General features: G+C 48.9%; 1 protein-coding gene and 1 pseudogene across 2 annotated transcripts; one reads left to right on the top strand and one right to left on the bottom strand.

The window, feature by feature from the left end:
- Window positions 1-2,030: 2,030 nt before the first annotated feature.
- LOC120679237 lies at window positions 2,031-4,730 on the top strand (annotated as a pseudogene). The gene is made up of 7 exons (XR_005677055.1): window positions 2,031-2,313; window positions 2,693-2,889; window positions 3,004-3,278; window positions 3,372-3,456; window positions 3,542-3,926; window positions 4,033-4,090; window positions 4,202-4,730. The product of XR_005677055.1 is annotated as a protein TIFY 6a-like (transcript).
- A 15,938-nt stretch (window positions 4,731-20,668) lies between these two features.
- On the bottom strand, window positions 20,669-22,354 carry LOC120677228 (MYB-like transcription factor ODO1). The gene is made up of 3 exons (XM_039958377.1): window positions 22,063-22,354; window positions 21,848-21,977; window positions 20,669-21,689 (listed from the first exon to the last, which is right to left on the bottom strand). The coding sequence occupies exons 1-3, from the start codon at window positions 22,193-22,195 to the stop codon at window positions 20,993-20,995; spliced, it is 960 nt and encodes a 319-aa protein (XP_039814311.1). The 5' UTR covers window positions 22,196-22,354; the 3' UTR covers window positions 20,669-20,992.
- Window positions 22,355-26,889: the final 4,535 nt, after the last annotated feature.

Raw genomic sequence — 26,889 nt, 5'->3', positions numbered from 1 at the left:
TTTATTTATTACCCAGTATATGTTATTCATTATTTTTTGTATACACATGCACTTCCTAAATAACTAGGTAAGATTATTTATTTTTGGACAAATTTTGAATTTTAGAGTGACGTGTTTTTAGGACGGAAGGAGAACACACAAAAAATAATGAATTGTGATAGCTAATTTAATAGCTCCTTTACAACTTATTAAAATAAATATATTAGTAAAATATATGGGCGGTTCTTGAACATATCTCAAGGTATCAGCTAGATCTCTAAACTCTGAAAATGCATTTTTTAGATCTCTAAACATATCCGGATATGTCATTTGGGTCCTTAAACTCTCAAGATGCATCTTCAGATTCCCAAACTTATCTCAATATGTCATTTCAGTCCCTAAACTCTCGCGGTAAATTTCCATATCCCTAAAATTACCATTAATTAATTGTATTCAAAATGGGCCATTATCAAACTATTTTCCGCCGGTTCATTTAGAAATCATACCTCTAAGATTATTTTAATTCTGAATAGCTACTTATTAATCATACATCATGGGTTAATCTAGATCATTTGATATCAACAGTGGATATTAGTTTTCTCGTTTTAACATGGAGATGTCAATGCTAATTCTGAATATTTCCTACTACCTATTTATATTTTGCATGTGTTTTGTATAAATTTATTAAGATGATTTGTTCCCATTCTCAATAAAAATCAAAATAGCAATTTTATTAAATTTAAAGTAGCAAAAAAATCATTAACTTAAAGTAGCAAAATAATATTTATATTAAATTAAAATAATGACTTGAAAGTTCAGGGACCTGCATGACACCGCGGGAGAAGTTTATGAACCTAAAATTTATTTTGAGAGATTAGAGATCTATGTGACATTTTGGAACAAGTTCAGGATCTAAGAATACATTTTAAAAGTTTAGAAACCTAAATGAGACACAGAACAAATTTAGGAAACACTAGTGCACTTCATTCTAAACTAAAATTATCAGTCGCTTGCATGCGTCAGTGAGTCACGAATGGGTTTCATGGAGGGTTTGATAATATTAAATATCATTATTTTTGTTAGCATAGCAAAAAGAGAGAAAGATGAAGCTTTATGGGATGTGAGAAGAGTTTCATCACTATAAAATTCATTTGATTATATAGTTTCCAATTTAGATAATTGTATCATAAAACTGTACGCTCTGAGACTGGTCGTAGCGTGGGCTTTCACCATCCTAGCCCAGAATTAAACAAGCCGGTCGCATCAACCCAGACTAGTATAAAAAAGAGAAAAGCAAAGGCAAAGGAAATCTAAGGAGCACACCAGCCAATTTTAAGCGTGCGCACATGATGGTGGGTCAAACAATACAAAAGAAGAGAGCGAGTGCTAGGCGCAAATCAGCAGACATCGCCACGCCACACCCCACCACTAACCTCCAAGTGGCGTGCTACTAACCACCCCGTGACATAAATTTCTTTAACATTAGCATTAAACTAGCATTAAACCCCCTTGTTTCTAATCTATCATTACTATAATGCCCTCCCGCCCTCGATGCCCAAACACGCCACGTGGGGTCCACCCAACCCGCTCCCCGCTCCCCGCTCCGAGGCTCCCGAGGCGCGCCGCGCAGAGAATCCCGCAGCCCGCCGATCGCCGCGGGGCCCACGCGTCATCCTCGGCGGCCCGGCGCGCAAGCAATTCGGCTCGTGTGCACGTGTCGGATCCCTCCGCACGTGGGTGGGCCCACGCCAGCCGAACGCGGCACGAGGCGCCGCCCCTCCCTGTAACCCTGCTGGCTGCTGCACCCGGCTCCGGCCTTCGGCACTCCCTGACGCGGTGGACCCACGAGGGAGCGGCCCCACGTGTCATCGGGTGCCCCAGGTGGTGGCAAGGGGACGGCCTCCCATGTGGGCGGGCCACGTGGGGGCCTCGCCTAGCCGGTAGCCGGTCGACGCGGGGGGCCCCGCCGCCACCCGCCGCCGATGCCCCGATCGTTAATTAATGCGGGGCGGGGGTAATTAAGTAGTAGCTTTAGCTAATCATCGCCGCTTTCTTCCTCCTCCGCCTCCCCCTAAATCTCGCGGATAAATAAGCGAGCGGGAGAAAGCAATTTGGACTCTAGAGAGAGAGAGAGGGGAAAGCGGCGGGGGAAGGGAAGGTCAAGGCATCTCCCATCGTCGTTCCGGGAGGGAGAGATTCTTGGGACGAGGCGCCGCGGAAGGAATTTCTGGCCCCAGTGTTTCGCTTCCATGGAGAGGGACTTCCTGGGCGCGATTGGCCGGGCGGGGAAGGGCGGCGGCGGCGACGCGGTGAAGGAGGGCCGGACGGAGTCAGGTCAGTGCTCGGTGCTCGCTCTCTCTCTCTCTCTCTCTCTCTCTCTCTCTCTCTCTCTCTCGCGCGCGCGCGCGCGCGCGCGGTCGTCAATTTTAACCGTAGCAACACCAGCTCGCCGGTGCGCCGTCTGGTAGACTGATCCACCGTTAGTCGCCCCGCGGCCACGGTTAGCCCGCAAGTAGTTCTGCAAATTAGAGTTTTTAGTTTCTGAGAACGCAAAGCGCGGAGATTTATTCCCCCGTGGCGGAACTCGCGTGATTTTACGGGCTCTGATGGTGAAATTAAATTCGCGAGCGCTGCGGCATGTGACGCCTCCTGTGGCACATGTGTCGGTTTGGCCCGCAAAATCTCTGATTGGCTTCGATGGCGTGCGCTCCAGATAACCCGCCGGCGACGCAGTGGCAGTTCCCGGCGACGTCCGGCGCGGCGCCGGCGTTCATGTCTTTCCGGACGCCCAGGGAGGAGGACCACAAGGAGTTCTCCATCTCCGGGTTCCGGCCGGTGTCGGCAGCGGCAACCGGAGACGCCTTCGACGGCATCAAGAAGCAGACCTCCTTGCCCGTGATGCCTCAGCAGGTTCGCCCCAGCTCCGAGCTCGCAGTCACAGTTCTTGCTCTGGCCATGAGGTTCCGGCTGGGAAGCTAAAAGCTCTGAACTCTGAAGGTCTGAACCGTGCACTTGTTTCTGCAGAGGCAGTTCGGGCTCAACAACCAGGTCACGGCGCCGCAGTATCATCCCGCTGCGCCCTACGGCCAGCGCGTGCAGGGGATGGATTATAATCATCTCCCTGCTGGAACAAGGATGGTTCAGCCGGTCTCGGTGCGGCATCCTGCGCCGCTCAACCAGGCGAATCCGATGCTCAGGTCGCAGAGCTTCCACAACGGCACTGTTGGGCCATTCAAGAATCAACCATTCACCATGAGCAATGGGTTTGGTGGATGTACGGTTGGCGTGTATGGCTCAAGGTATTGCTAACTTCCTCTTGAAATGATTTCTTCACTTGTAGTAGGGCTGCAATGTGAATTTTGAACTAACAAATGGATGGTTGGCTTCCGTAGGAACCCACGGAGTCGGACCTCAACGCAGTTGACAATATTCTACAATGGTTCTGTAAATGTATTCGACAGCATCCCCGTGGAGAAGGTATGTTCTCTTTGTGATAAATGGAACAGTTTGATGTTACCGCAGTTCCTGGGTATATCTGCTGATTGTGTTTCAATTGCGACAGGCTAAAGAACTTATGATGTTAGCCAGCAGGGCATCTATTCCAAGCCCGCCAAGTGCGCGCCACAAACCAGATTCACCTATTTCTACCCCTGCAAAGGTCAACGTGCCTGAGGTTTTGCCTGCTAGGCAGATCGTAATTCAGAAACCAGATCCATCCGTGCCTCATGTATCAACCACTTCAAGTCCAATTCCCGTTGTCCCACAAGTTGTGACTCTCTCCAGGAATACATCCAACAGTACCATTGAACCCATGAGGCCAAAACCTGCTGTTCAAATGCCGGTCACTGCTCCTACCAGTCAGGCAATGCCGGTCACGGCTCCTACCAGTCAGGCACCCTCGTCTCAGCCAATGCCGCTGGCAACTACAAGTGCTGCTGTGCCAAGAGGTATGGTTTCCACTTGTTTGCAGTTCATACTGGACATGTGTTAGGATACAGAGTAACTAACAGTTGTGTTTCGTATAACATTTCATAATGTTTCTGCTTGTTCCAGCTGTCCCTCAAGCTCGGAAAGCATCTCTTGCCCGATTCTTGGAGAAGCGAAAGGAGAGGTATAAATCATTCTGCCTATCTATATGAAGTTTGCTGTGGTCTACTCTGCAAGCAAAGCACCTGACCTTTATGCCTAGACTAATCTTCATCTTTGCATTTCCCCCCTGCAGAGTGACTAGTGTCGAGCCATACCCGACATCGAAGAGCCCGCTACAGAGCAGCGACAACTAGGGCTCCCACCAAATCGTCGTCCACAGAGATCGCCCCAACGAGCAGCAACGGGGAGGAACCCTTGCTCTTCGGCCAGCCCAGAAACATCAGCTTCAGCACCGAAGCCTGCCCCAGCACGAAGTTGCATATCTGATACCTTCAAGTGTTCATAGTAGACTCCTCGCTCACGGACGCGGAAGCCTGATGTCCTGTTCCACGTCCGGATGAGGCGGGAAGATAGGAAGAGACGGACATTTAGATGTTGTCTTGCTGAGTATAATTTTGTGTGGCTAGAGCTGTATCTATACGTAGTGTTGGCCTAGCCGCTACATAGCTACTGCAGCCCGCTGCTGCTGCGTTGCAGGCTCTTCTTGTTTTTTTTTTTTGGAGGGGGACTGCTCCATTGTAGTGTTAAGCCTGAGAAAACAGACGTGCTGATTTCGCCTCTGAATGAATGTTATAGGATTATACAGATTGCATTGTTTTGAACCTTAGAATTGAGCACAAATGCTATGGAAGTGCCGCGTCATTGCATTTGACATGCTCAGAATCAGAGCTGCAGTGATGGCAACCATTGTGTGTCCCTGTACGAGATTGCCGTTGTACTAGCACTCAGCTGTGCGGCACGGGAGAGAGAATGGGGGCTCTAGTTGCAGAAGAAGACGCCTCCCCTGACCCCATCTTCTTCATCCTGTCTCCCCGCCCCTGTCCGCCGGCCTTCCACCCCAGCTGGCAGCTGCCGTTGCTGCACCGCCCGCCCACCCACTGCTGCACCTCCAGCCATCCACTCCAGCTTCTTCTTGCCCCGCCGTGAGCCACCGCCCACCGAGGGTCCAGCCCCGGCTGGCCAGTGGAGCTCCCGCGCTGCCTCGCCTGCACCGCCGGCCGAACCTGCTATTGGAAGCTCGGCAAGCTGAAACCTTAACCCCGCCATCTTGACCACCACCCCCTCCCCTACCTCGGTGGCGTGGCGAGCGGCAATAGTGGCGGTGGGCCTTCTATGATCCATCTTCTTCCACCGCGCACACGACCTCGATTATTGCTGGAGAGAATTGACCGAGTTTACTAGTACAAGAGAGGTTTCTACTTGTGTATTATTATAAAAGTTGTCTCTTACCTATGTACCGTCCCAAATTTCTAAAGTTCTTCAGTACCATCGAATGAAATTTCTTACACTACATACCACTCCATCCACCTTTCGTCCATTCTTGCCGTTTGCCCATCCTGACATATGGCCTGGTTTGTAAAAGCTGCCCCTCCTCCGCTGGGCCTGCCCGCAGCCCCTTCACCACCTCCGCGTCGCAGAGGATGGTCGAAACCTATGCCATCCCCGGCCGGAGGCACCCACCGTTGCCCACGCACGCCAGTGCCACCCTGGCCACCTACGCCTCCGCCTTGTCGGCCGGCGCGCCGGCCCGCGCCACGTCGGGCCCGCGTATGTGCGGTAGGGCCCAATCCACGAGCCGGCTGTAGTCCCAGTGCTGCCCCCATGAGCAGCTCCAACAGCACTGCGCCGAACATGTACAAGTCGTCCTCCGCGCACGTGTCCTCACGGCGGCCGAGAAAGGCCGCCAGCCCGTGGACCACGCCGAGCGCGCTTGACGAGGTTGACCCCTCGCCGGGGCCCTCGAGTGGGGCAGCACGCCAAGCAAGCGAATAGCGGCGGTTCCTGCCGCATCACGGCGAAGTGTTGCTCCTGCTCGATGACTCGGCTAGGCTGGAACCATTTCGGGGCGCGCTCGACATTGGGGAGCGGGACAATTGGCGGTGCCACGGAGCCGGGGCAGGGCGGGCTACGGCGGCGGCAGCACGCATCCTGCATTGGAGAAGGAAGAGCGCGACGACCAGCGTGAGGAGCGGCGCGATGCTGGCAATGAGTTGTCGGCCAGTCCGCATGCCTGCCCCGCTGGACGCGCGCAGGTCGCCGAAAGCCGACGGGCATAGTGTTAGGACAAGCGCGAGAGGGTGCGGAACGGCCCTAGCTTGCCACCACGTGCACGGCGGCGCGAGCTCCGTCTGGAAGCGTGGAGAGAGGAGTAGAGATAGTTTCACAAATCAGGCCCACATGTCAGGATGGGCAAATGGCAAGAATGGACGGAAGGTGGACGAAGTGGTATCTAAGAAAAGAAAATTTCATTCGATGGTATTGAAGAATTTTAGAAATTTGTGATGGTACATAGATAAAAAGTAATTTTTATAATGGTACGCACATAGAAACCTCAATACAAGGAAGGTGGAGCTGCCACTGATTCAGCGTGCAAGCAGTTGACCGGATTCGGGCTTGAGCTCAATAGCCCAACGAAAGAGTCGTGTGTGGGGGGGTGTGGGTGTGTGTGGGGACGGGGGGTGGCGTTTTTTTTGCAGACCCATATGACGCCCAATTAGTAGTGACGAGAAGAAACCCAATAATCAAATGTCAGCCCATTATGAACGTGATTTTTGGGCCGTATTATTCCTACCAAGGTCCGATAACCATTTTCCCAGGTAGGCCGCCTAATCCTTTTTTTACGTGAGACCGTAGCCCGGTCTGGCTAAATAAATCGGTTAGCCCGGCCCGCGAAAGGAATTGGGCCTAATACTGACCAGTTGTGCTCGTGCCGGGCTTATTGCAACAGTCCCCGGATCATGGCTGTCAGTGAGTGAAGCTTCGGCTCCTTGTATCAATATCGCATTGGGACCCAGACAGACTTTTCCTCTCCCAAACTCTCTCGTCCCGGTACTGTTTGAGAGAGCAGAAAGCGAGTGCTCCGGTCGCCGCCGGCGGGGTCGGCGGTCTTCCTCGCCTCCTATGGCCCTCTGGGTTTTGCGAGGTAGTGGAGACCGTTGTGCTCCCCCGGTCGGTGGTGGTCGTCCTAGTAGTTTTAGGGTTAGGTTTCCGACGGTGACGTCGAGGCAACGGCGGCGTCATGGAATAAGGTCCTCCCACGCTCTCCCCCGCCTCGTTGGTGCTCCACTCCGGCGCCGGCGGCGAGCCCGTGGGGGTGGTGCTCCCGGCGTGGAGCTCCTGTACAGGAGTCGTTCGCCGGCGGTTCATCGACCCAGAGGGAAGGTGAGTTCGTCGGGTTCTAGGATCCAGGATAAGAAGGCAGTTTCGGGCCGTGCGGATGGTTGGAGAATGGATAGGGCTCGAGTTTCTCGCGGCGGCTTTCGTCGCCGGCGACGAGTCCCTGTCCAGGGTCGGCGAGGTTCGGGGTGCGTCCCCGGCCGATGCGGCATCAGCGTTTGCTTTTTCTACTGCGGCTACTTTCATAGCCTTATGGTGATTGGGCTTCTCCGACCTTGGGTTGGCGGCGATGCTTCTCCGGCGATGGCCGGCGTGTTATCGCCATAAATTAATAGGGTTAATTGATGGGCCGAGAGCAAGTTGGGCTTAGTGCGGAAATTAAAGAAGGCTTGTGAATCGGCTGTGTTACCACCAGAATTTGATCGAGAAGGATATGGGCCGAAGCTGCCAATGGGCCAATACAGATTGTCCAAGGAAGAGGCGATTGTGGTCCATGCCAAGAGCCGATGGGCTCTTCTTATCTGTGTGCGTCGGGAGCCGATGGGCTCTCTTTATCTGTAATCATTAGAGATAGATTAGTTTTCGTATTGGACTAGGTTTTGTTTAACTTGATCGTCAAGTCTATAAGACTATAAATATGTACCCTATGATATTCGTAAAGGAAAAAGAACGACATCACGTCTCGCAACAACAATTCTCGGCGCACCGCCACCCCTAATCCTAGGGTTTCATCCAAGTAAGCGTCATGCTGCCCTGATCACTTTGTAGGAATATGGGGTAGCATAAACAAAAATTTTCTACCACATAAACCAGGATTACTGCAGTTATAGATCACGGGATTACCACTAGACACACGGTTGTGGAACTTCTGTAGCGCGTCGGTGTAGTGCAGATGGAAGCCGTCAGTGCAGTTGCGTGAATCTCCTCTCGAACGGCTCGTCCTTGTGCAGCAGATGCGGCACCCCCAAGGTATCCACATGTACGGGAAGAATCGTCGCGATCCGGACTGCTAGATCCGCGAAGGCGACCTAGGACTTGGTGCACAGGAGGGGGCGGCACTATTCACGGCGGCTACTGTAGTGCGCACTGTTCACACGCGGGTACTGTAGCACTAATTAGGGTTTTTAGGCGCCCCCCTTCTGTTTATATAGCCCCTTAGGTGGGCTGCCATGGGCCCCACCTTGGGCGCCCCCTTTTGAGCCTAAAAAGCCCATTAGTGCACCTAAGCTCAGTCTAATTCGGATCTCTTCCTTATCAGGCTTCTTTCCCTTAAGTGTGTAACCCTATGGGCTCACATGCGAATAAACATGGCCCGAGTACTCTTACTCGACACAATAGTAGACAGTGGCCTCTAGCAAGACATGTCAACTCCTATATGCACAAAAAGATCATATCAGACGAGCCGCCACAATATCATATACATGCTGTTCCCTTTGCCTCATGATATTTGGTCTTGGTTGAAGCCGACCACTCTTTCTCGATCCTATGATTCAGAATCCTTGGTTAACTCTTAACCCTAGCAATCCCATGCATTTCTTGATCCGAATCACTCGAGGGGCCCAGAGATATCTCTCTCTTGTAGAGAGGGGCAAATCACATCTTGACCGACTATGTCTCACAGCATGCTTCTTGACAGACCCAAAAATCACCTTTATAACTACCCAGTTACGATGCAGCGTTTGATGGCTTCTAAGTAAGTCGGTTCACATCTTGAGTACATACGACGATCTCAGGTCTTAGGACACAGCGTACATATTGTGTAATAAGAAGTCATCATCTCGTGCTAGGTCAGTTCAATCTCATGCCTCACATGAGCCCACATTATTAGTTTGACATCCCCATGTCCATGACTTGTGAAACGTAGTCAATCAACTAATACATGTGCTAGTCTAATATTCATGTGTGTCCTCACATGAACTCCGACTAGGAACATTTTAGAATATTCATACAAGTATAGAGTTTCACAAATACTTCACATAAGCATTAATCAATACAAGTTGTCATCCATGAATATTCAAGGTACACTTTATTAACCATGAATACAAGGAAATATGATTGCCGCAAGGGCATATTTCAAACACACTTCTTGTGATCAGGGCAGCATTGTTCTTATTTTTACCTTGGTATTACTCGTACTGAAGCGTTTTTGATGGCGAGTAGTGCTAGTTATCCTGGTATTCGTAGCATGACTTTTAGTAGATCTATCATGCTCTTGTTGTTTATCATCTACGAATATCATGTTATCTCTGCGTGATCACGTATTAATCTTATACTAATTCTCGTTGCATAGAGTTAGTCGCATAGAGATAACACCCTGCTTCTTTTCTATCTAGTAGATCTAATCTGTTATGATTTGTTCTTATACTTAAGAATCGGCTTAATATCTGCTAGGTTAGGCCTTGCAAACGGGTTGGATGATCCGGCGACGTATTAGATGCTTTGCTTTGATCATAATAGGGATTGATCCGGGAATCGGCTTTCGCTTATTCTTAGGCCTCTTTTCTGGTTAAGGTTTGATTATCTATTATGCTCGTTAGGCCTAATTACGTATAGGATATTCCGATCTAGCAGTGAAGCTTTTACCGTCGTGGATTAGATTAACTAGATCTAATTGAAGCAGTTTTTGTAGTTATTTGCTTTATCTATTAACATCCAGATATGCAGATCCGATCTGACACCGGGACTCGATCGGATCTTTAAAGTCGATGCAAGAGTCGTCCCGGGGAGCCGACCACAGCTCGGACTAATGTTTACACGTGTTTGTGCATGTAGGCAAATCGTCGAAAGCATGTTTGCACCTTCCTGATCAGGTATACGTCAGGTGGCACGCCCTGCATCTCCGGAAGCATCGGCGTGTGCCAGGATCTGGGCCGTTGACCGAGGGACCGGTGCCAGCCAGCGCCCCGGCTGCCTCCCGGCTCTTTGTGTTGCCTGTCGCTACTCGCCGGTGGGTTTTGACCAACAACATGGCGACAGCGACGACGGGAGGTTGCGTCCTGCAGAGGATTTAGAGCCTTATGTGCAATTTCTTTGTTCCTTAGAGGCCTCTGTGCAAATGGTCGCCACGTTTGTCTTCTGTATCCTTTTAGAATGTACTTGTACGTGTACTTGTTTTTTGTACAGTTTCCTTAACGTATAATACATGTATGTTTCGATAAAAAAAAAAGCTTCGGCTCCTTTTTTTTGAGGCTATTGCGAAAGAAAAATAAAATAACATTTTGAATAGGAAAAAGAAAAAGGCCTAGGCACATGATGAGCGTGCGCACCCAGCCCTGCCACAACCACGGACACGTCGGGCATGCATCACCACCTCATGCATTACCACGACGAGAACTCGCCCGGTAATTCACGATCGTGCAAGCTGCCTGGCCGGCCGGCCGGCCGGCGGGACGCCGCCACGTTCCAGGTAAAAGGTCCCCTTGTTAACAATTCCGTGCTCCACGACCGACCGACCTGTGCAGTGCACCGGTGCACCGCCCACTTCACCGGCCGGCATCGTGGCGATGTCGCCGTCGTTGCTCTCTCCGTCAGGGCCGGCGCCGGCGCGCTCAGCTCATAACTTGCGCTTTCGCTCTGAGTTAATTAATTAAATTTGCTATACAAGTTTCAGCGGATAAATTAATTAGCAAGCTGATACTCGGATAAATGTATCTACTAGCCAGGAGCAGTTCACCTCGCGGTCCGCTCCTAAAAATGCTTATTTCTGGAGTCGGATGATATTATCGCAGGTTTACTCTTTTTAAAATAATTTAGATTTTGTATTTATATAAGTCACCAGCGTGGAGCATTGGATCGGCCGAAGAGATCATCTATTTAGGCCGTGTTTGGTTGCGCTCTGTAAAGTTTTTGAAAAGACATTTTTCTACATTTAAAGTACTAAATATAGACTATTCAAAAAAATAATTACAGAACTCGTCTGTAAATTGCGAGATGAATCTAATGAGCCTAAGTAATCCGTCATTAGAGGTTGTTTACTGTAGCATTACTGTAGCAATTTATCATATAATTACAGCCTAGTTAGGTTCATTAGATTCGTCTCGCCATTTACAGACAGCAGTCGCAATGCGTTTTTTATTTCGTCTAGATTTAAGTATCCATGCAGGTGCCGGAAAAAAAATTTGGAATTTGTAAGTTTGCACCAAACACGGGCTTAGTTGTTTTTGTGTCCTGTTTTTTATCCAATCGAGCCTGTCAATCTAAGCTTTTGTGTTGTTTTTTGTCTTGTTTTTGTGTTGTTGCCTAGTCAACTCTCCTTCCCCTGTTTAGTTGTTTTTGTGTCTTGTTTTTATGTTCGGTATTGCCCAGTCAAAAAGGTGACTTATGAGAATATAATATTTAAGTCACCTGATGATGAGCATATTATCATCCCCTAAAAATCATGGCCATGTACCAGAAAACTCCCGTCTCCATTAGATTGTGCGTGCCACTGCCACCAACCAGTAGCCCATCGGCAGCTGTTTTCTCTTTCTCAGAAGGCAGCGAGAGTAGTGCCTTTTTTTGGTAGGGTTGACGTGCATTGTGGTCGATCGATCCTTGGGTCGCTAGCTTTAGTTGCCGTGCATGCGAACATGCAGGGATAAGGTACATGCAGATTGCAGACTAAAACACCTGAACGAAAGAGGGAGGAGAGGAGTGGAGACTGCAGTACTAGTGTCTTATCAGTAATCATCAGTCCTACTGCGTGCCAGTGTTTTGCTGGTCCAGTTGACAGATGCAGCTCAGCAGCTGCCTGCTTTGTTTGTTGGTGAATCGCCGATAATCTGATCGGGTGAGACGTTTGCTTATTTTTTTCCTCTACCAAAAGCGTGCACTTTCCAGTCCATTTGCATGTTAGTTGGCTTTGGATGAGAAGCGTCGTCGTGCCAGCAGCTAGCTAGACTAGAGTAGTGATGGCCGGCCGGGCGGCCATGCATCGTGTCCCATGCATACTCCCATTGCACATCTCAGACTTGCTTGTCATCGTCAGCGTCAGAGAGATGATTCTGGTTGTTGCTGGAATTTGTTCATGAGTTAAACGCGTACAGTTTCTCCATCATATTAAATTCCTCACGAAGAACACACGCCGCGCATGCATGATGACTTGATTAAAAATTGCAACCTGTCAGCGTGTTACTAGTAATAAGGCTACCTAGGACTAATAAAGTTTAGTCCCGACTGAACTTCGGTGACTAATTAAATATTAGGTAACTAAATTTTCATACATACTTGTTTAGATCATGGACTAAATTTTAGGTGGAAAACTATTTGAAACATATAAATGGGTAGTGAAACTAAACTTTAGTCCGAATTATGTGAGTTCTATGGACTAATGGACTTTAGTTGGGATGAAATAAAACTTTAGTCCAAAGTTTTGTTTGAATCACCTAATACACTAAACTTAGGCCTAAAGTTTGGTTCATGGATCCAAACAGGATGAAGGCTTTCATTAAACTAGGCGTATAGCCCGCGCATTTACGCGGCTAGTATTGAAAATTCAAAAATTTGCATGTCGTTGTATCCGTACTTAAAGATTATACTATTTTTGTACCATACATCACCCTATTCATTATCATAAATTATGTCTTATTGTTGGTTAAAACAATTCAAATATGATCAACCTATAATAACAATTTAATTTATTGAGTTTTAATAATAATATGCATATAATTATTCTTATTTTTATTTTATTTTGAATTATGGTTGTTAGCTTTAGGTTTATTAATAGTCTGATACATTTATAATTATTCTTATTTTCATTTTATTTTGATTGATTGTTGTTAGCTTTAGTTTTTATTAATAGTATATGTTTGTTACTGATATTTTAATATTATACATTGCTAAATGGTATTTGTCGGTACCCCAGGACTGGGGTACCCCTTCTTGCTGTATCTAGGCAAGAGCCTTGTAGTTATCCTTGACTACGTCCAAACAGCCGGACCCCTGTGGTCCGGAGTCCTGATCTCTCGGCGACGGTTCCGAACCTGCCTCACGACTGGGAAAGGTCCGGGGACGACGCGTGTCCCGGAAGAGGCGGGCAGCCCGAACAGCCGGGGCTCCGGACCTCCCGAGGGGTCCGGACCCCCGCGGAAGTCCCGGACCCCTCATAGGGTCCCGGACCCCTTGTATGGTAACCGGACCACTCGCTAAGGGAAGAAGTCGACGCCCTGCCTCGGGGTGGTCCGGAGCGACACGTGTCTACAAGCACGACATTTCAAGGCCGCTTGGTCTCCATACTAAGCCTCACCCACCACTGCATTTATTGTGGTTGGTGGACACCCGCATTGATGCAGTGGAAGCCAAGGCGATTCTTTGACCAGGAGGCACTATTGATCGCGTGTTACCAAGATAGTGGAGCCGCAGGCGCCGCCCACGCCGCGCCTGCCAGGTCTGCCATAACAGATGGATACGACGGCTCGGCTTCACCCATTATGACGCCTACATAATAGCCTCCACAGGCTACGCCGCAAGCTACGCTCCCCCAACGGACACCTTGGTGACGGGACAAGAGAAGACCGCTGTAGCGCTAGCAGAGCGTATCGGAGGAAAGATCCGTAACCACTGTACCCATCTGAATACTCTGCGTAGTATGCTACGCAGTCACGTTGGGCCCACCTGTCGGGGCCCCAACGTCCTATGTATCCGCCCCCTTGGTCTATAAAAGGGGGCGCCCGCTAGAAGGAAGGCCAGGCTGGAAAAAAGCCAAGGCCCGGCAGAGGATAGATTCATACACAACAGAGATCAAAACTTCTCCCAGTGGACGTAGGGTATTACGCTCCGGCGGCCCGAACCACTTTAGATCGTGTGTTCTTGTGTGCACGCCTTAGAGCTAGATCAGCCCAATCGCCTAGTACCTCCCCGAGTACTCCCTCTCTGGGAATAGGCGGGTGCGCTCCGCCACCCGGCTGTGGGTACCCTAGAAATCCCACCACATTTGGCGCCGTCCGTGGGGAGGAACAGGCGCTGGCTGGATCTTCAGGCTTCTGGGGCCGTATTCATCCTCTGCAACGACGAACAAGAAGATGAAGAGAGGCATGGTGGCACCCATGCCGCATACTGTGGCACTGGGGCGCCAGCGCCCTCGGTGCGACGGTGCACGGCAGCTGCGCCTGCTGTGCGTCGCCACTGCGACGCCTCAGAGCCGGCACGGTGGTGCGCGGGGGCGACGCCTGTCGCGTGCCACCCCGCGCCATCCCGGTGTCGGCTCAAGGTTTTCTCTCAAGCAACGGCCATCCTTCCTCTCCGGCGGTATGACGTCGGCTCAAGGCTTTCTCTCAACATAGAGCCCGGAGCCGACGGCCATCCCGGCGGAAGTTGGACGTGTCGTCCTGCCGTCGCCAGCACCGGAGATCCGCCTCAGCGTAGCTCGGTGCTGCTGCAGACAAGGCCCCGCCGCCAGGCGCGGGGGCCCCTGGCGCTAGCACCAATGACAAGCTGGCGAACGACCACACCTCTCCGCGCTCCACGTCCGGTCCTTCTGCTGCGCAAGGGCGTCTGGTCTCCATCGGCAGACGACGACGGCGGTAGGGGGGCCTCTCCCACTCAAAGCCAAAGAATTTGTCTCATGCTACCTAAGCATGTGACAGCTCTTAGGCAAGGAGTGGCCCCCCGGGCTCCCGAGGTGATGCTGGATGATGCAGTTCAGGCACATCTAGAGCGCCTTCGCCTCCGACGACTATGAAGAATTCAGGAGTGGCCATACCACTTCCAACCGGAGAAGAACACGCTGTATAGCATGCAGCCGTAGGTTACTCCTAAGAAAAGATTAAGAGAGTCCTCCTTTGTAATAACGTGGCGCCTATGTGTGTGTCCAGAGCGGTCAAGGTCTGACCTTGTAAACCCGTCCTCTGGCCCTATCACACAAACAGGCAAAAAGCGGTCCGGAGCGGTGGAGGTCCGACCTCGTAATCCCGACCTCTCATGTATACCGTGATAACCACACTAATAAAGGAGAGTTATTTTTTTAGTCTTGTCTCGCCACCACTCTAATTACATTCATTCGTTCTGATTGGCTATTTCTTGGTTAACCGTCTCTTCCCCCCAAACAGAGTCTTTTCTTTTGTTAGCGATCCAAGTTAAGTTGCCGGCTTGGAGTCAGGTGAGGACGCCCCTTCTAGCTGGAAGGCAGTCCGGACCCCTAAGGACCTGCTCTGGAGAAGTGGTACTCGTATCCTGGGGTAGAGGAGCTCCGCGTAGCTTAGCCTGGTAATGTACCCTAAGCTTACGTACTTCACTACCTTGTTACAAGTACTCTAGTATCCAAGACTGCTGTCTTTAGAGGTCCCGGGCTCCCTTATAGTATAAGGCTTGGTTTCTTGCACCTTACTGTGAGGTCCGGTGACATTTTCCTTTGGTTCGTCAGCAATAATCCAAGTCCACTCCAGTGGCCCGCTCCGGCGGAGACCGCTCGCCACGGTCGACCCAAGTCCACTTCGGTGGCCCGCTCCGGCGGAGACCGCTCGCCACGGTCGACCCAAGTCCACTCCGGTGGCCCGCTCCGGCGGAGACCGCTCGCCACGGTCGACCCAAGTCCACTCCGGTGGCCCGCTCCGGCGGAGACCGCTCGCCACGGTCGACCCAAGTCCACTCCGGTGGCCCTCTCCGGCGGAGACCGCTCGCCACGGTCGACCCAAGTCCACTCCGGTGGCCCGCTCCGGCGGAGACCGCTCGCCACGGTCGACCCAAGTCCACTCCGGTGGCCCGCTTCGGCGGAGACCGCTCGCCACGGTCGACTCAAATCCACTCCGGTGGCCCGCTCCGGCGGAGACCGCTCGCCACGGTCGACTCAAGTCCACCCCGGTGGCCCGCTCCGGCGGAGACCGCTCGCCACGGTCGCTAAGAGCCAGGTCCAGGAGTTGGTGTTGCTCCCTGAGCAGTCCGAGGTCTGTGTAGCCGCTTAGCTTGGTTCCGTACCCTAAGCCTACACCTTCATCGCCCTGCGGAGAGCACTCTAGAGCCTGAACCTGGCAACCGGTGTACCGGCCTCAGGGGTCCGGAGCACCCGCTCTTTGTATGAGCACACCAGCGTAATCAGGTTATGTAGAAACACATCACGATAGTGGCCCCACCCGCGGGTTCGTACCTCTCCCGAGGTGGGCCCGGGGGCCACTATCGGTACCCCAGGACTGGGGTATCCCTTCTTGCTGTATCTAGGCAAGAGCCTTGTAGTTATCCTTGACTACGTCCAAACAGCCGGACCCCTGTGGTCCGGAGTCCTGATCTCTCGGCGACGGTTCCGGACCTGCCTCACGACTGGGAAAGGTCCGGGGACGACGCGTGTCCCGGAAGAGGCGGGCAGCCCGAACAGCCGGGGCTCCGGACCTCCCGAGGGGTCCGGACCCCCGCGGAAGTCCCGGACCCCTCATAGGGTCCCGGACCCCTTGTATGGTAACCGGACCACTCGCTAAGGGAAGAAGTCGACGCCCTGCCTCGGGGTGGTCCGGAGCGACACGTGTCTACAAGCACGACATTTCAAGGCCGCTTGGTCTCCATGCTAAGCCTCACCCACCACTGCATTTATTGTGGTTGGTGGACACCCGCATTGATGCAGTGGAAGCCAAGGCGAATCTTTGACCAGGAGGCACTATTGATCGCGTGTTACCAAGATAGTGGAGCCGCAGGCGCCGCCCACGCCGCGCCTGCCAGGTCTGCCATAACAGATGGATACGACGGCTCGGCTTCACCCATTATGACGCCTACATAATAGCCTCCACAGGCTACGCCGCAAGCTACGCTCCCCCAACGGACACCTTGGTGATGGGACAAGAGAAGACCGCTGTAGCGCTAGCAGAGCGTATCGGAGTAAAGATCCGTAACCACTGTACCCATCTGAATACTCTGCGTAGTATGCTACGCAGTCACGTTGGGCCCACCTGTCGGGGCCCCAACGTCCTATGTATCCGCCCCCTTGGTCTATAAAAGGGGGCGCCCGCTAGAAGGAAGGCCAGGCTGGAAAAAAGCCAAGGCCCGGCAGAGGATAGATTCATACACAAACAGAGATCAAAACTTCTCCCAGTGGACGTAGGGTATTACGCTCCGGCGGCCCGAACCACTTTAGATCGTGTGTTCTTGTGTGCACGCCTTAGAGCTAGATCAGCTCAATCGCCTAGTACCTCCCCGAGTACTCCCTCTCTGGGAATAGGCGGGTGCGCTCCGCCACCCGGCTGTGGGTACCCTAGAAATCCCACCACAGTATTTTATATTTAATTTTTCATAATGGAATTGGTGGATGATTTTTAATTAGGCACAGGGGTATTTTAGGCTACTTTTTATTATAATGGCAGTGGTGGTTAATTTTTATTTCTCTATTTTTCTCTGATTAACATGGGAATTTATAGGCCTTGAAAGCGAATGTGGAGGCTCCATTTGCTGGCCAAATAATAAGATAATAGATGATAAGAATCAGACGACCATGCATTACCGTGTATTTGGTATCTGACGCATATTCGTGGAACAGGGGCATGTATGTGTTCAGGATTTCCAAAGACCCCGGTTGTAATTTAAGCCACTCGAGCTGAGCTTCCCGTGGTCATCGACTGTGTTAGTTTGGCCTTTCTTTACATGTAAACGCAAAAACGCCATAAACGTATTATTTTACAACGGAATCTTGCTAATTCGAAGCACTAAATGAAGTCTATTTACAAAAAATTTTGCATGGATGGGCTGTAAATCGCGAGACGGATCTAATGAGCCTACTTAATCCATGATTTGCAACAGTGATGCTACAGTAATCATCCGCTAATTATTGATTAAACATGAATTAATTAGCATCACTAGATTCGTCTCGCGATTTACAACCCATCTATGCAAAAAGTTTTGCAAATAGACTTCATTTAGTACTTCAAATGACAGATTCCTTTGCAAATTTTTTTTGCAAAATGAACTAAACAGACCCTTTGTCCGTTTTGATGTGACCATCAATCAAATGGCCTGGCGCGTTTTTCCACAAGGACTTCAATTCATTGGATGCTTCTTTTCTATATAATCCAAAATATTGCACGTAGTACTGTCCATCAATATCAATGCCATTAATTTCATCAATGGGAATTTAGGATTTCGACTAGTGTCTAAACTTAATCCAGAAGTTACGATTCGAATTGATGGACGATGGTTCTCTTAGAAAGCAAGTGTGTTCGTATACTAGGAACTTTCCATGCAACTCACAGTGAAGACTTGCAAAAGCGAGACGAAGTGACTAGCTAGCTAGTTGCAAGTCAATATTGCATTGTGGAGCCTGGGATATTTAGTGTAACACCTAGTCAATGAAAGCTTCAAGTTGTTGTCAGGAATATCTGATTGTTCCTAGCTCAGCTCAACGATTACCTGGGGGATTCCGCCTTCTATAGCACATTCGTCCTAACTGATAGCAGGGAACTCGGTCTCTCAATGGAACATATTCATGTTCCCCTTGTAGGAAATATAGCTAAACCTAGACTTTTAGATGTAGCTGGTTAGAGTTCTATTAGTACATACATGATGTATTACATGTACTACTGAGGATCAATAAAGCAATTGTTGAGTTGGCATTTACTCTCAGTCACGATATTCGACCCCACAATGCTTATCTCCAATTATCTGAGATGCAAATCCACCGTTAGTTTTAAAAACTGCCCGGTACCCTCACATAGAAACCACATCTGATTCACCTGAACAATAGAGATGAACATGCACCATTTTTTGTCACAGAATCAGTAGCACTAATGCACATGCTCAACTGATTTTTCTACGTTGGATTCATAGAGTATATTGAACTTGTTACGTTCGTAATGGAGCCTCTATTTTTCAGGTTTAGAGCTCGGCCACTAATTTTAGGCATCGCACGACGAACCTCCCTTACGCCAGCAAACGAGTAGAGGTGTCAAACTTATTTTCAAAAATTAGAGTAATATTTTTGCCCTACTGAAGTAGTATTTTCTACTATTTAGAGTAGTATTTTCAGAATTTTGAGTAGTATTTTTGTACTTTATAGTACTCCCTCCGTTCCAAAGTGTAGGTCATTTTGGCAAATCTAGATACATAATTTTTATCATGTATCTAGATAAATGACCTATAATTTGAAACGGAGGGAGTAGTTCATAACATGTGAATCATGGGACCATATGGTAATGCTGCCACACAACAGCACAACCACTTCAACAGTCATGAGATGTCATACCCTGGTGCAAATAATTATGCAATTCATCGGTCATATTTTTTGCTTCATTGGATATTTTTTTTAAAAATTCTAATGTACCAAATTTTATTACTTTGCCGTGTGCAAAATAAAGCACACGGCAAAGCATGTCATGTGCCCAAATTTTATTACTTGGTTGTGTGCCCAAAATATGCCCAATATTTGCCGTGCATTTTTTTGTGACATATGGTAAAAGAGTTGTTTGCCGTGTGCCCGAAAAGTTACCCTAGGCAAACTTTAGCACGACAATACATGGTTTCCCCTAGTGCTTATTTTTCACTTTTATTTTTTATTTTGTTAAAAATTATATTACACGGTACAACTCAACACTCATAATGCACAGCCTGACGACCCTTGTCTGGAAGCAAGCGCGATAGGTGGTTCCGGGTCCTATATAGTATATACTAGCAGTTCATATGTCGTAGGTACATAGAATTTATTTATATATAGAAGTCAACATATCTAGTTATATGCTGGACGATGACGTATGGTGATCATCCTATGGTCGCATGCTGACATGAGCTATATTGTATATAGAAAAAAAAATTCTACACTCGCTTATAGCTACTCTCACATACGTATATCATGATTTATGACATATCTGACCCAACAAAGAGTATGTACGTGAAGTATGTGATCATGCTAGAACATCTATGATGGTATATATATTGAGTATGTGACTATACATGGAGTATGTGGACATACTTATTTTTAATATATATAGTAAGATATAATCATAATATATTTAAAAAACAAAGAGGCTTTTGAAATTTCCCGTATATATCCCTTTGAAGTATCTTAGAATTAGTATATGAATATACTCAAAGTGATAAATATGTATGTAAATATACGCATGATGGCATACTGATGGTGAGAGTAGCTACACACGAGTATAGAAAAAACTCGTCCATATATATATATATATATATATATATATATATATATATATATATATATATGGAGTTTTCTAAATCTCTATATATACCCTTTGACTAGTCCGTAGATCGGTAGATAAGCTCATGATCTATTAAAAAATCCACATTGTCCTTTTGCGCGGGGACTAGTAATAGACCGTAGGCAGGCATGTTGTATGTCATGAATATCTAGTCAAGTAAACCAGCATGTACATCCTACAAGTTTGGTAGGATCTTCATAGAATGTGACAACCATCAACATCACCATCTCACTCTCTTCCAAATACATACAGTAGTTCTTTTTTATTCCAAGTTAAACTTCTCATTTAACATTGACATTTTTTACATTCACAAAATAAAAGGATAAAAACTAAAAGGTAGCTTTTTTTTTGAAATGATACTTACATACTATTGATTCTTATTGTCCCTAGCTAACAACAAATTTTCTGGCTGTGTGTTCTGCACCGTGTAAAGGCCGGAACTTTAGTCTTTTTGTCAACGTATTCTAAACAAAGCTTCCTTGATCACTAGCAAGTTTTGTATGGACAGTGATGTGAGAACAGTAACACCCAAGACAGTAACCAGAAAACCAGTGCCAGTTAACAGAAATACCTTCCTGCGGCTTAAGTGTTTGTTCAGTACAGTAAGAAACTGCAAATTTAATTTATTAGGTGGGGTTAACTGACTAATAACTAGAGAAGAGAGCGCCATTCCTCTGGAACTGGAAAGAATCGAAGGGGTCCTCGAAGACCGGCGATGGTGACAGCGGCAGCGGCAGCGGCAGCATGCAGTCGCGCCACCGCGCGTCCACGTCGTCTAGCCCCATCTGGAGCACGAACTCCGGCAACTCCATGTCCATGTCCATGAACGCGAACGGCGACTCCTCGTCGCGGCTCAGGCAGGACGACGACGCCGAGGTGGAGTAGGACGTCGGCGGCGTCGAGACCGCGGCGGCTGCGGCGGGGACGCAAGCCGAGGCTGGTAATGGCGGCGGCTGGTCGCGCATGGACACCATGATCTCGTCCGGGTGCATCATCGGCACCTCGTCGGTGCAGAAGCCGGGGGATTTGCTGAGGAGCAGCTCGCTGCCGTCGCCGTCCTCGCTACTACTTGTGGCCGTCGCCGTCGCCGTCGCCGCCACCGGCACCGCCTTCTCCTCTGCAGGACACCGCTCCGGAGGTGGCGATGGCTGCGCCTCCGGCGAGCCGCCAGCGGGCGGTGGAATCGGTTGGTGCTCCTGCTGCTGCGGAGGCGGCGGGAGGGGCTTGTGCGTGAGGGGGTCGATCCCCATCTTCTTGAGCTTCTTCTTGATGTGGGTGTTCCAGTGGTTCTTGATCTCGTTGTCCGTTCGCCCCGGCAAGTGTGACGCAATCTTCGACCACCTAAACATTTTTTTTTCCAAAAAACAAAAACGAATGAATTCCTTTCGAGTTGCATCCAACAAACTCCATACAAATGTAGGCAACAATTTCAAATTCCAAATAATCCATCAGCACATTAATTTAATTCCCAAAAAAGAAGGAAATGCATGGTGCCGCACCTGTTGCCGAGCTGGGCGTGCAGGTCGATGACGAGCTTCTCCTCGGCGTCGGAGAGCAGGCCCCTCTTGAGGTCCGGCCGCAGGTAGTTCGTCCACCGCAGCCGGCAGCTCTTCCCGCACCGGAGCAGCCCTGTTTCAATTTCAGCGCAAATATTTTCAATCGCAAGAGTGGTTATTAATCCCTTTTGAACTCCGGCGAGGGATGCAGCACGCACCGGCGAGCTTGGGCACGGCGCGCCAGCAGCACTGGCCGTTGCCGAGGATGAAGCTGACGAGCTTCTGGTCCTCCTCCGCCGTCCACGGGCCCTTCTTCAGCCCCACCTTGTCGCAGCACGGCTGCCTCCCCATTCGCTACGGCTACGACACTCCCAGCTAGCTGACTGATCAAGGACAGCAATGGCGGCACGAGCTCTCCCCGATCGATCGCGAGCTGGTCGAGATTGGAACGGATCAAGGTCCAGTGCTCGCCTCACCTGCCTTTATAAGGCGCCGGCCGGGGCAGAGAGAGGAGAGGAGAGGAGACTTCGCAGGGGACAGGCAGGACAAGGTTGCCAAGGGAAGGCACGTCCTCGTCGTGCTCCCGCTTGCGTGCGCGTGACGTCGAGTAACCCCGAGGCCTGAGCGGCGGGCCCGGCCGGCGGCGAGCGTCCACCCTACCTGCCGGCCCGAGAGCTCGACCCCGGCCGGGCGTCTGCTCATGGGTCCCTTTTGCTTGCGCTGCAATTGCAAGTGCTGCACTGCAAAGCCTCTGCCTTTTTTCCCCGCCCGCCCCTTTCGTGCTCCAGATAAAATCATCATCCAAATTCAGTCGTGAATTTCTCTTTTTCACCGTCTCTTTATTTTATTTTTGACGCGGTAAGGTTAGGAGCCCGTTTAATTTCCAAAAAATTTCACACGCTATAGTAACTTGCAACGTTTGACTACTAATTTGGAGTATTAAATGTGGATAACTGACAAAATCTATTCCATAATCCTCGAGTGAAATCACGAGACGAATCTAATAAACCTAATTATGTAATGATTAGACAATGTTGTGCTACAGTAACCAATCTCTAATGACAGATTAATTAGCCTTAGTAGATTCACCTCGCAATTTCTCGTCAGTTCGTGTAATTAGTTTTATAATTAATTCATATTTAATACTTCTAATTAGTGGTCAAACGGCACAAAAAAAAATTTTGTGGGAACTAAACGGCCCCTAGGTTTCACTGCCGACCGGTCGATTTTTGTCTTGGCCAGCTTGTTCGTCACTTGTTCCTAACGTTTGCAGGAACGTTCTGTTCGGTCAGTTCTTTCTAGATCTTTCAGACGCCGCGTGCAGGGGCTTGAGATTTCCATGCCTGCCTGCCTGCCAGAAGTAACCTGCCGGTCCTGAACTCTGCGACCGGCGATGAGGCGTAGTACGCGTGCGCGTAGGATTCAGAGTCCTGCTGCCGCCGCCGTCTGCCGGACATGGTGGACGATGCTTTGGCAGCCAGCGGGCTGGAATGTTTGAACGGCGGTGGTGGGACGACGGAAGAGGTTGACATTTTTTTTCTCAGTCTCCTGAGCTTCGTTCTCCTGACATCACTGAATGGGAGGGCTCGCGAGCTTTCGGCGACCTTGACCTCCGTGTTCTTGCAAACGCGCGTCGTGCTGAGGAAAAAACAAATTCGGAGTGAAATTAGAAGTCGGGTGGAAGAAACCGTTCTGGATAATAATAGTAAGCAGTTTGATCGGGCGATAAGAAAGCAGTGAGCCGGTAGTTTGTTTGTGTTTAGTTGACTGGATTTAACTGATCCACCAACCGACAGTTACAGTCAAGATTTCACTCCAAGAACAGGTCGAATGAATGATCAGCTGTTTATCTTTTTTTTCTTCCCTTCTTAATTTTGTTCAGATGAACAAGGATCGATTTATTTCATTGACCGATTGTTCCAATTCATGCTGAATTTGGACTTCCAAGTCAAATTAGGGCGCAGTGGTCCTTCTCATTCGAGAAAATTCCAATTTTAGGACTTCGAACATTGTGTTTCGCAATTTTGCTATTTGTAACATTGACATCCTAAAATTAGGACTACGAACATATGCACCTTGATTTTACTGCCATTTGATGTATTTCAACAGCAAGCAATCAGCAACGACGAAATTGTAGTATATCATAGGTGCTACTATCAGGTCACAGTAAAACATTTCTTAATCATCACTCTACCAGCATGATTAAGCACTCTTTACAGACAACTAACCAAACCACCCAGCTTGTCTGGATCCATGCCGTCAGTGCACCGTGTTTCGGTGTCGCTGCGAGGCCGGATCCGCCACGGATAAGCTGAATTCCTTGTAAAAATCAGTGGTGATCGGTCGCGCTTTCGATCCACTGTCATCCATTAACACCCCCCCCCCCCCCCCCCCCCAAAAAAAATCGATATTCAGATTGGTCGTCAAGCCCTCTTTTGACATGGGATGTGAAAGCGCCCTCCCATGTTCTCAGGGGGTCCCTTCCCTGAATTGGGAGTGCCCAGGTGGCGGTGCCAGCCGTGCAGCAGCAGCAGGGTCGCCCTTCCCTTTCCTCGCGCCACTTCCACACAAAGGGAGAAGAGATCAGGTCGCCAGACACGACGATGGGTGAGCGATGTTGGAAGGGGTGGCCCAAAGATCGTGTTCTCCCAACCAACATCTCTCCCTCTCTCTTACACACAGCTGATGCTGAACCATACATGAGGAAGGTTGCGCCCGGCGAGCTCTTGACATGTGCAGCGCTCGCCATCAGGAAAAGGGGCTCTCCGCTCTCTTTTTGCTCAGGCTCCCGGCACGGCCAGTGGCGCCGGACGCGTGTGACCTGGGAGGCGGTAGTGCTCATGTAAACGTCGTGGATTCGTGGCCAGTTCTTCAGTGCCCGTCGTCCACGCTCACCGACACCGAAATGGGAAACATTTACCTCACATTGCAAAAACAGAAATGTCTGAATGTTTTTTTGTTTGTGATAGAGAGAGGAAGAAGAGGTGCCCTTCACTTGAGTTCATGGCAAGGGCAGGGGGATGGAACAGCCCAGCAGCCGCCTTGCCGTAGAACTCACTAGTGACTAGTGAGTAATGACTAGTGAAGGGCGTACCAAGATGTGTCAGAGTTTTCGGGGGCGAATACGTGCTGCCACCTGTTCGGTCCACAACCAATTTACTCTTTTTTTTCTCAGAATGGTTTTAATGATTGGCATGGTAATTGGAGTTTACACCAAGAAGGTGGGGGAATCGAAAACCTGTTACCTGATTTCACACCCAGGAGTGCTCATGATCCAACCTTCTGTCTTCAGATGTGGTCTGAACTTTGTGGACGCAAAAGCATGTGATATCTCCATCAGTAAAGTTATATTCCGGAGCCGGTTTTCACCGTGCTAAACCAAGAGCCTGAGAAGAAACTTTTGCATTGTCTCTTGGACTCTTTTCTCACTTCAAGATGTCGTATGTCGCTTGCTTTGCTCATTGGAGGGATGTAGTGTGTACCTGGCAGTACAAAAGCAGCCAATTGTACCCTGGCATCAGGAAGCATCATCTTCTTCTGGGAAAAAAAAGGAAGCATCTTGGGCCAAACTAGCCCAGGACCAGTTGTAATACAATCTTGCTATCAATCAGCATCAAGAATTTGAATGGAATATGAATGCTTCAAACTTTTGTAAAAACTACAGAAGTTCTCAAATAACCAGTTTAACCACGATACACACTTAATTATCTGTTTTTACTAACCACATGATCTATTATCTCCTCAAGATCTAGACAGATTTAGCAAAATTGTTCCAGGACACGGCATTGTTCTTGTGAAAATGCCACCTGGACACAAGATTAGAATCAAACACTGATTTGAAAGTGTGAACTGGACACAAGATAAGAATCAACACTGAAAACATTTACAGTGACAGCTGTCACTGCAGTAAAATTTATTGCCTGCGTACATTTCTAGATGCATGTTCCAGTGAGTACACGACTCTTAAACATTGGACAAAGGGACCAAAATATTACTAGTAAATAAAGTTTGTTGGTCTCCTTGGACACCCATGTCGTTCACATTGTGCCCAGTGGTAACAGTGACCCAGCACACGCTACTGTTATTCAGACAAGTTGCATGAACAAGACCATCAAGTCTGCACCCACTTTGTTTGACAAGAGCATTATGTTATTGAGCTTCTAGCTCATCGATTTAGTCTCATAAGCTCCACACATGATCACATGGTCAATAAGAAAGCCTGTCAAAGGATAGGCAGTCACATATCAAATAACCGAATATTCACTACCAAGAGGGTATAGCTTCATTCTTTCACTTCCCAATTCCCATCACCATCTCCCAGACTGTGCATTCTTGACAGGTGAACTGGCCAGATGATGATAATTTTTCTTTCAAATCTGAGTGCCTCTCGCAGTAAGGACGATTGCATGTGGAGCATTTTGGGAGCTTGAGCCAGCAGTCCATACACAGGAAGTCAGAGCAGGCTAGTCCAGTCTCACCGAGCTCCTCAAGGTCGATGCACCCACCACATGTTTCGCATCTAGCAACACAAAAGAAGCACCCTCGACACTGATTCACAAGAACCAGTATGGTTTCATCAAAAACAGGACTATACAAGATTGTATTGCTTGGGCCTTTGAATATATTCATCAGTGCCAACAATCTAAGAGGGAATTGATCATCTTAAAATTGGATTTCGAGAAGGCCTTTGATTCTATTGAGCATGTCACTATCCTGAAAATTTTGGAGAAAATTGGTTTCAGTGCAACATGGATTGATTGGGTCAAAAAAAAAATTGACAGTGCAACTACCTCGGTGCTGTTAAATGGCATACCTGGCACACAATTCCAATGTAAAAGAGGAGTTAGACAAGGGAATCCACTTTCACCTTTGCTCTTTGTTCTTGCTGCAGACCTCCTTCAATGCATTGTCAATAAAGCTCACACTCAAGGAATTTTCTCACTCCCTATTGAGGCTGATCCTAGCAATAAATTCCCTATCATACAATATGCAGATGACACCATCTTAATCATGAAAGCTTCTCAAAAAGAGATCTTTTGCCTAAA

Source organism: Panicum virgatum, chromosome 6N, assembly GCF_016808335.1.
Source record: "Panicum virgatum strain AP13 chromosome 6N, P.virgatum_v5, whole genome shotgun sequence".
Taxonomy (NCBI): domain Eukaryota; kingdom Viridiplantae; phylum Streptophyta; class Magnoliopsida; order Poales; family Poaceae; genus Panicum; species Panicum virgatum.
This window is presented reverse-complemented; position numbering and strand designations above follow the sequence as displayed.

Bases quoted from the DNA above. Each gene is read 5' to 3' on its own strand.
- LOC120677228 (XM_039958377.1), bottom strand. From the start codon at position 22,195: ATGGGGAGGCAGCCGTGCTGCGACAAGGTGGGGCTGAAGAAGGGCCCG. The intron at 21,978-22,062 runs GTGCGTGCTGCA...AAATTGAAACAG, and splicing joins CGCCGTGCCCAAGCTCGCCG to GGCTGCTCCGGTGCGGGAAG. The intron at 21,690-21,847 runs GTGCGGCACCAT...AAAAATGTTTAG, and splicing joins CACGCCCAGCTCGGCAACAG to GTGGTCGAAGATTGCGTCAC.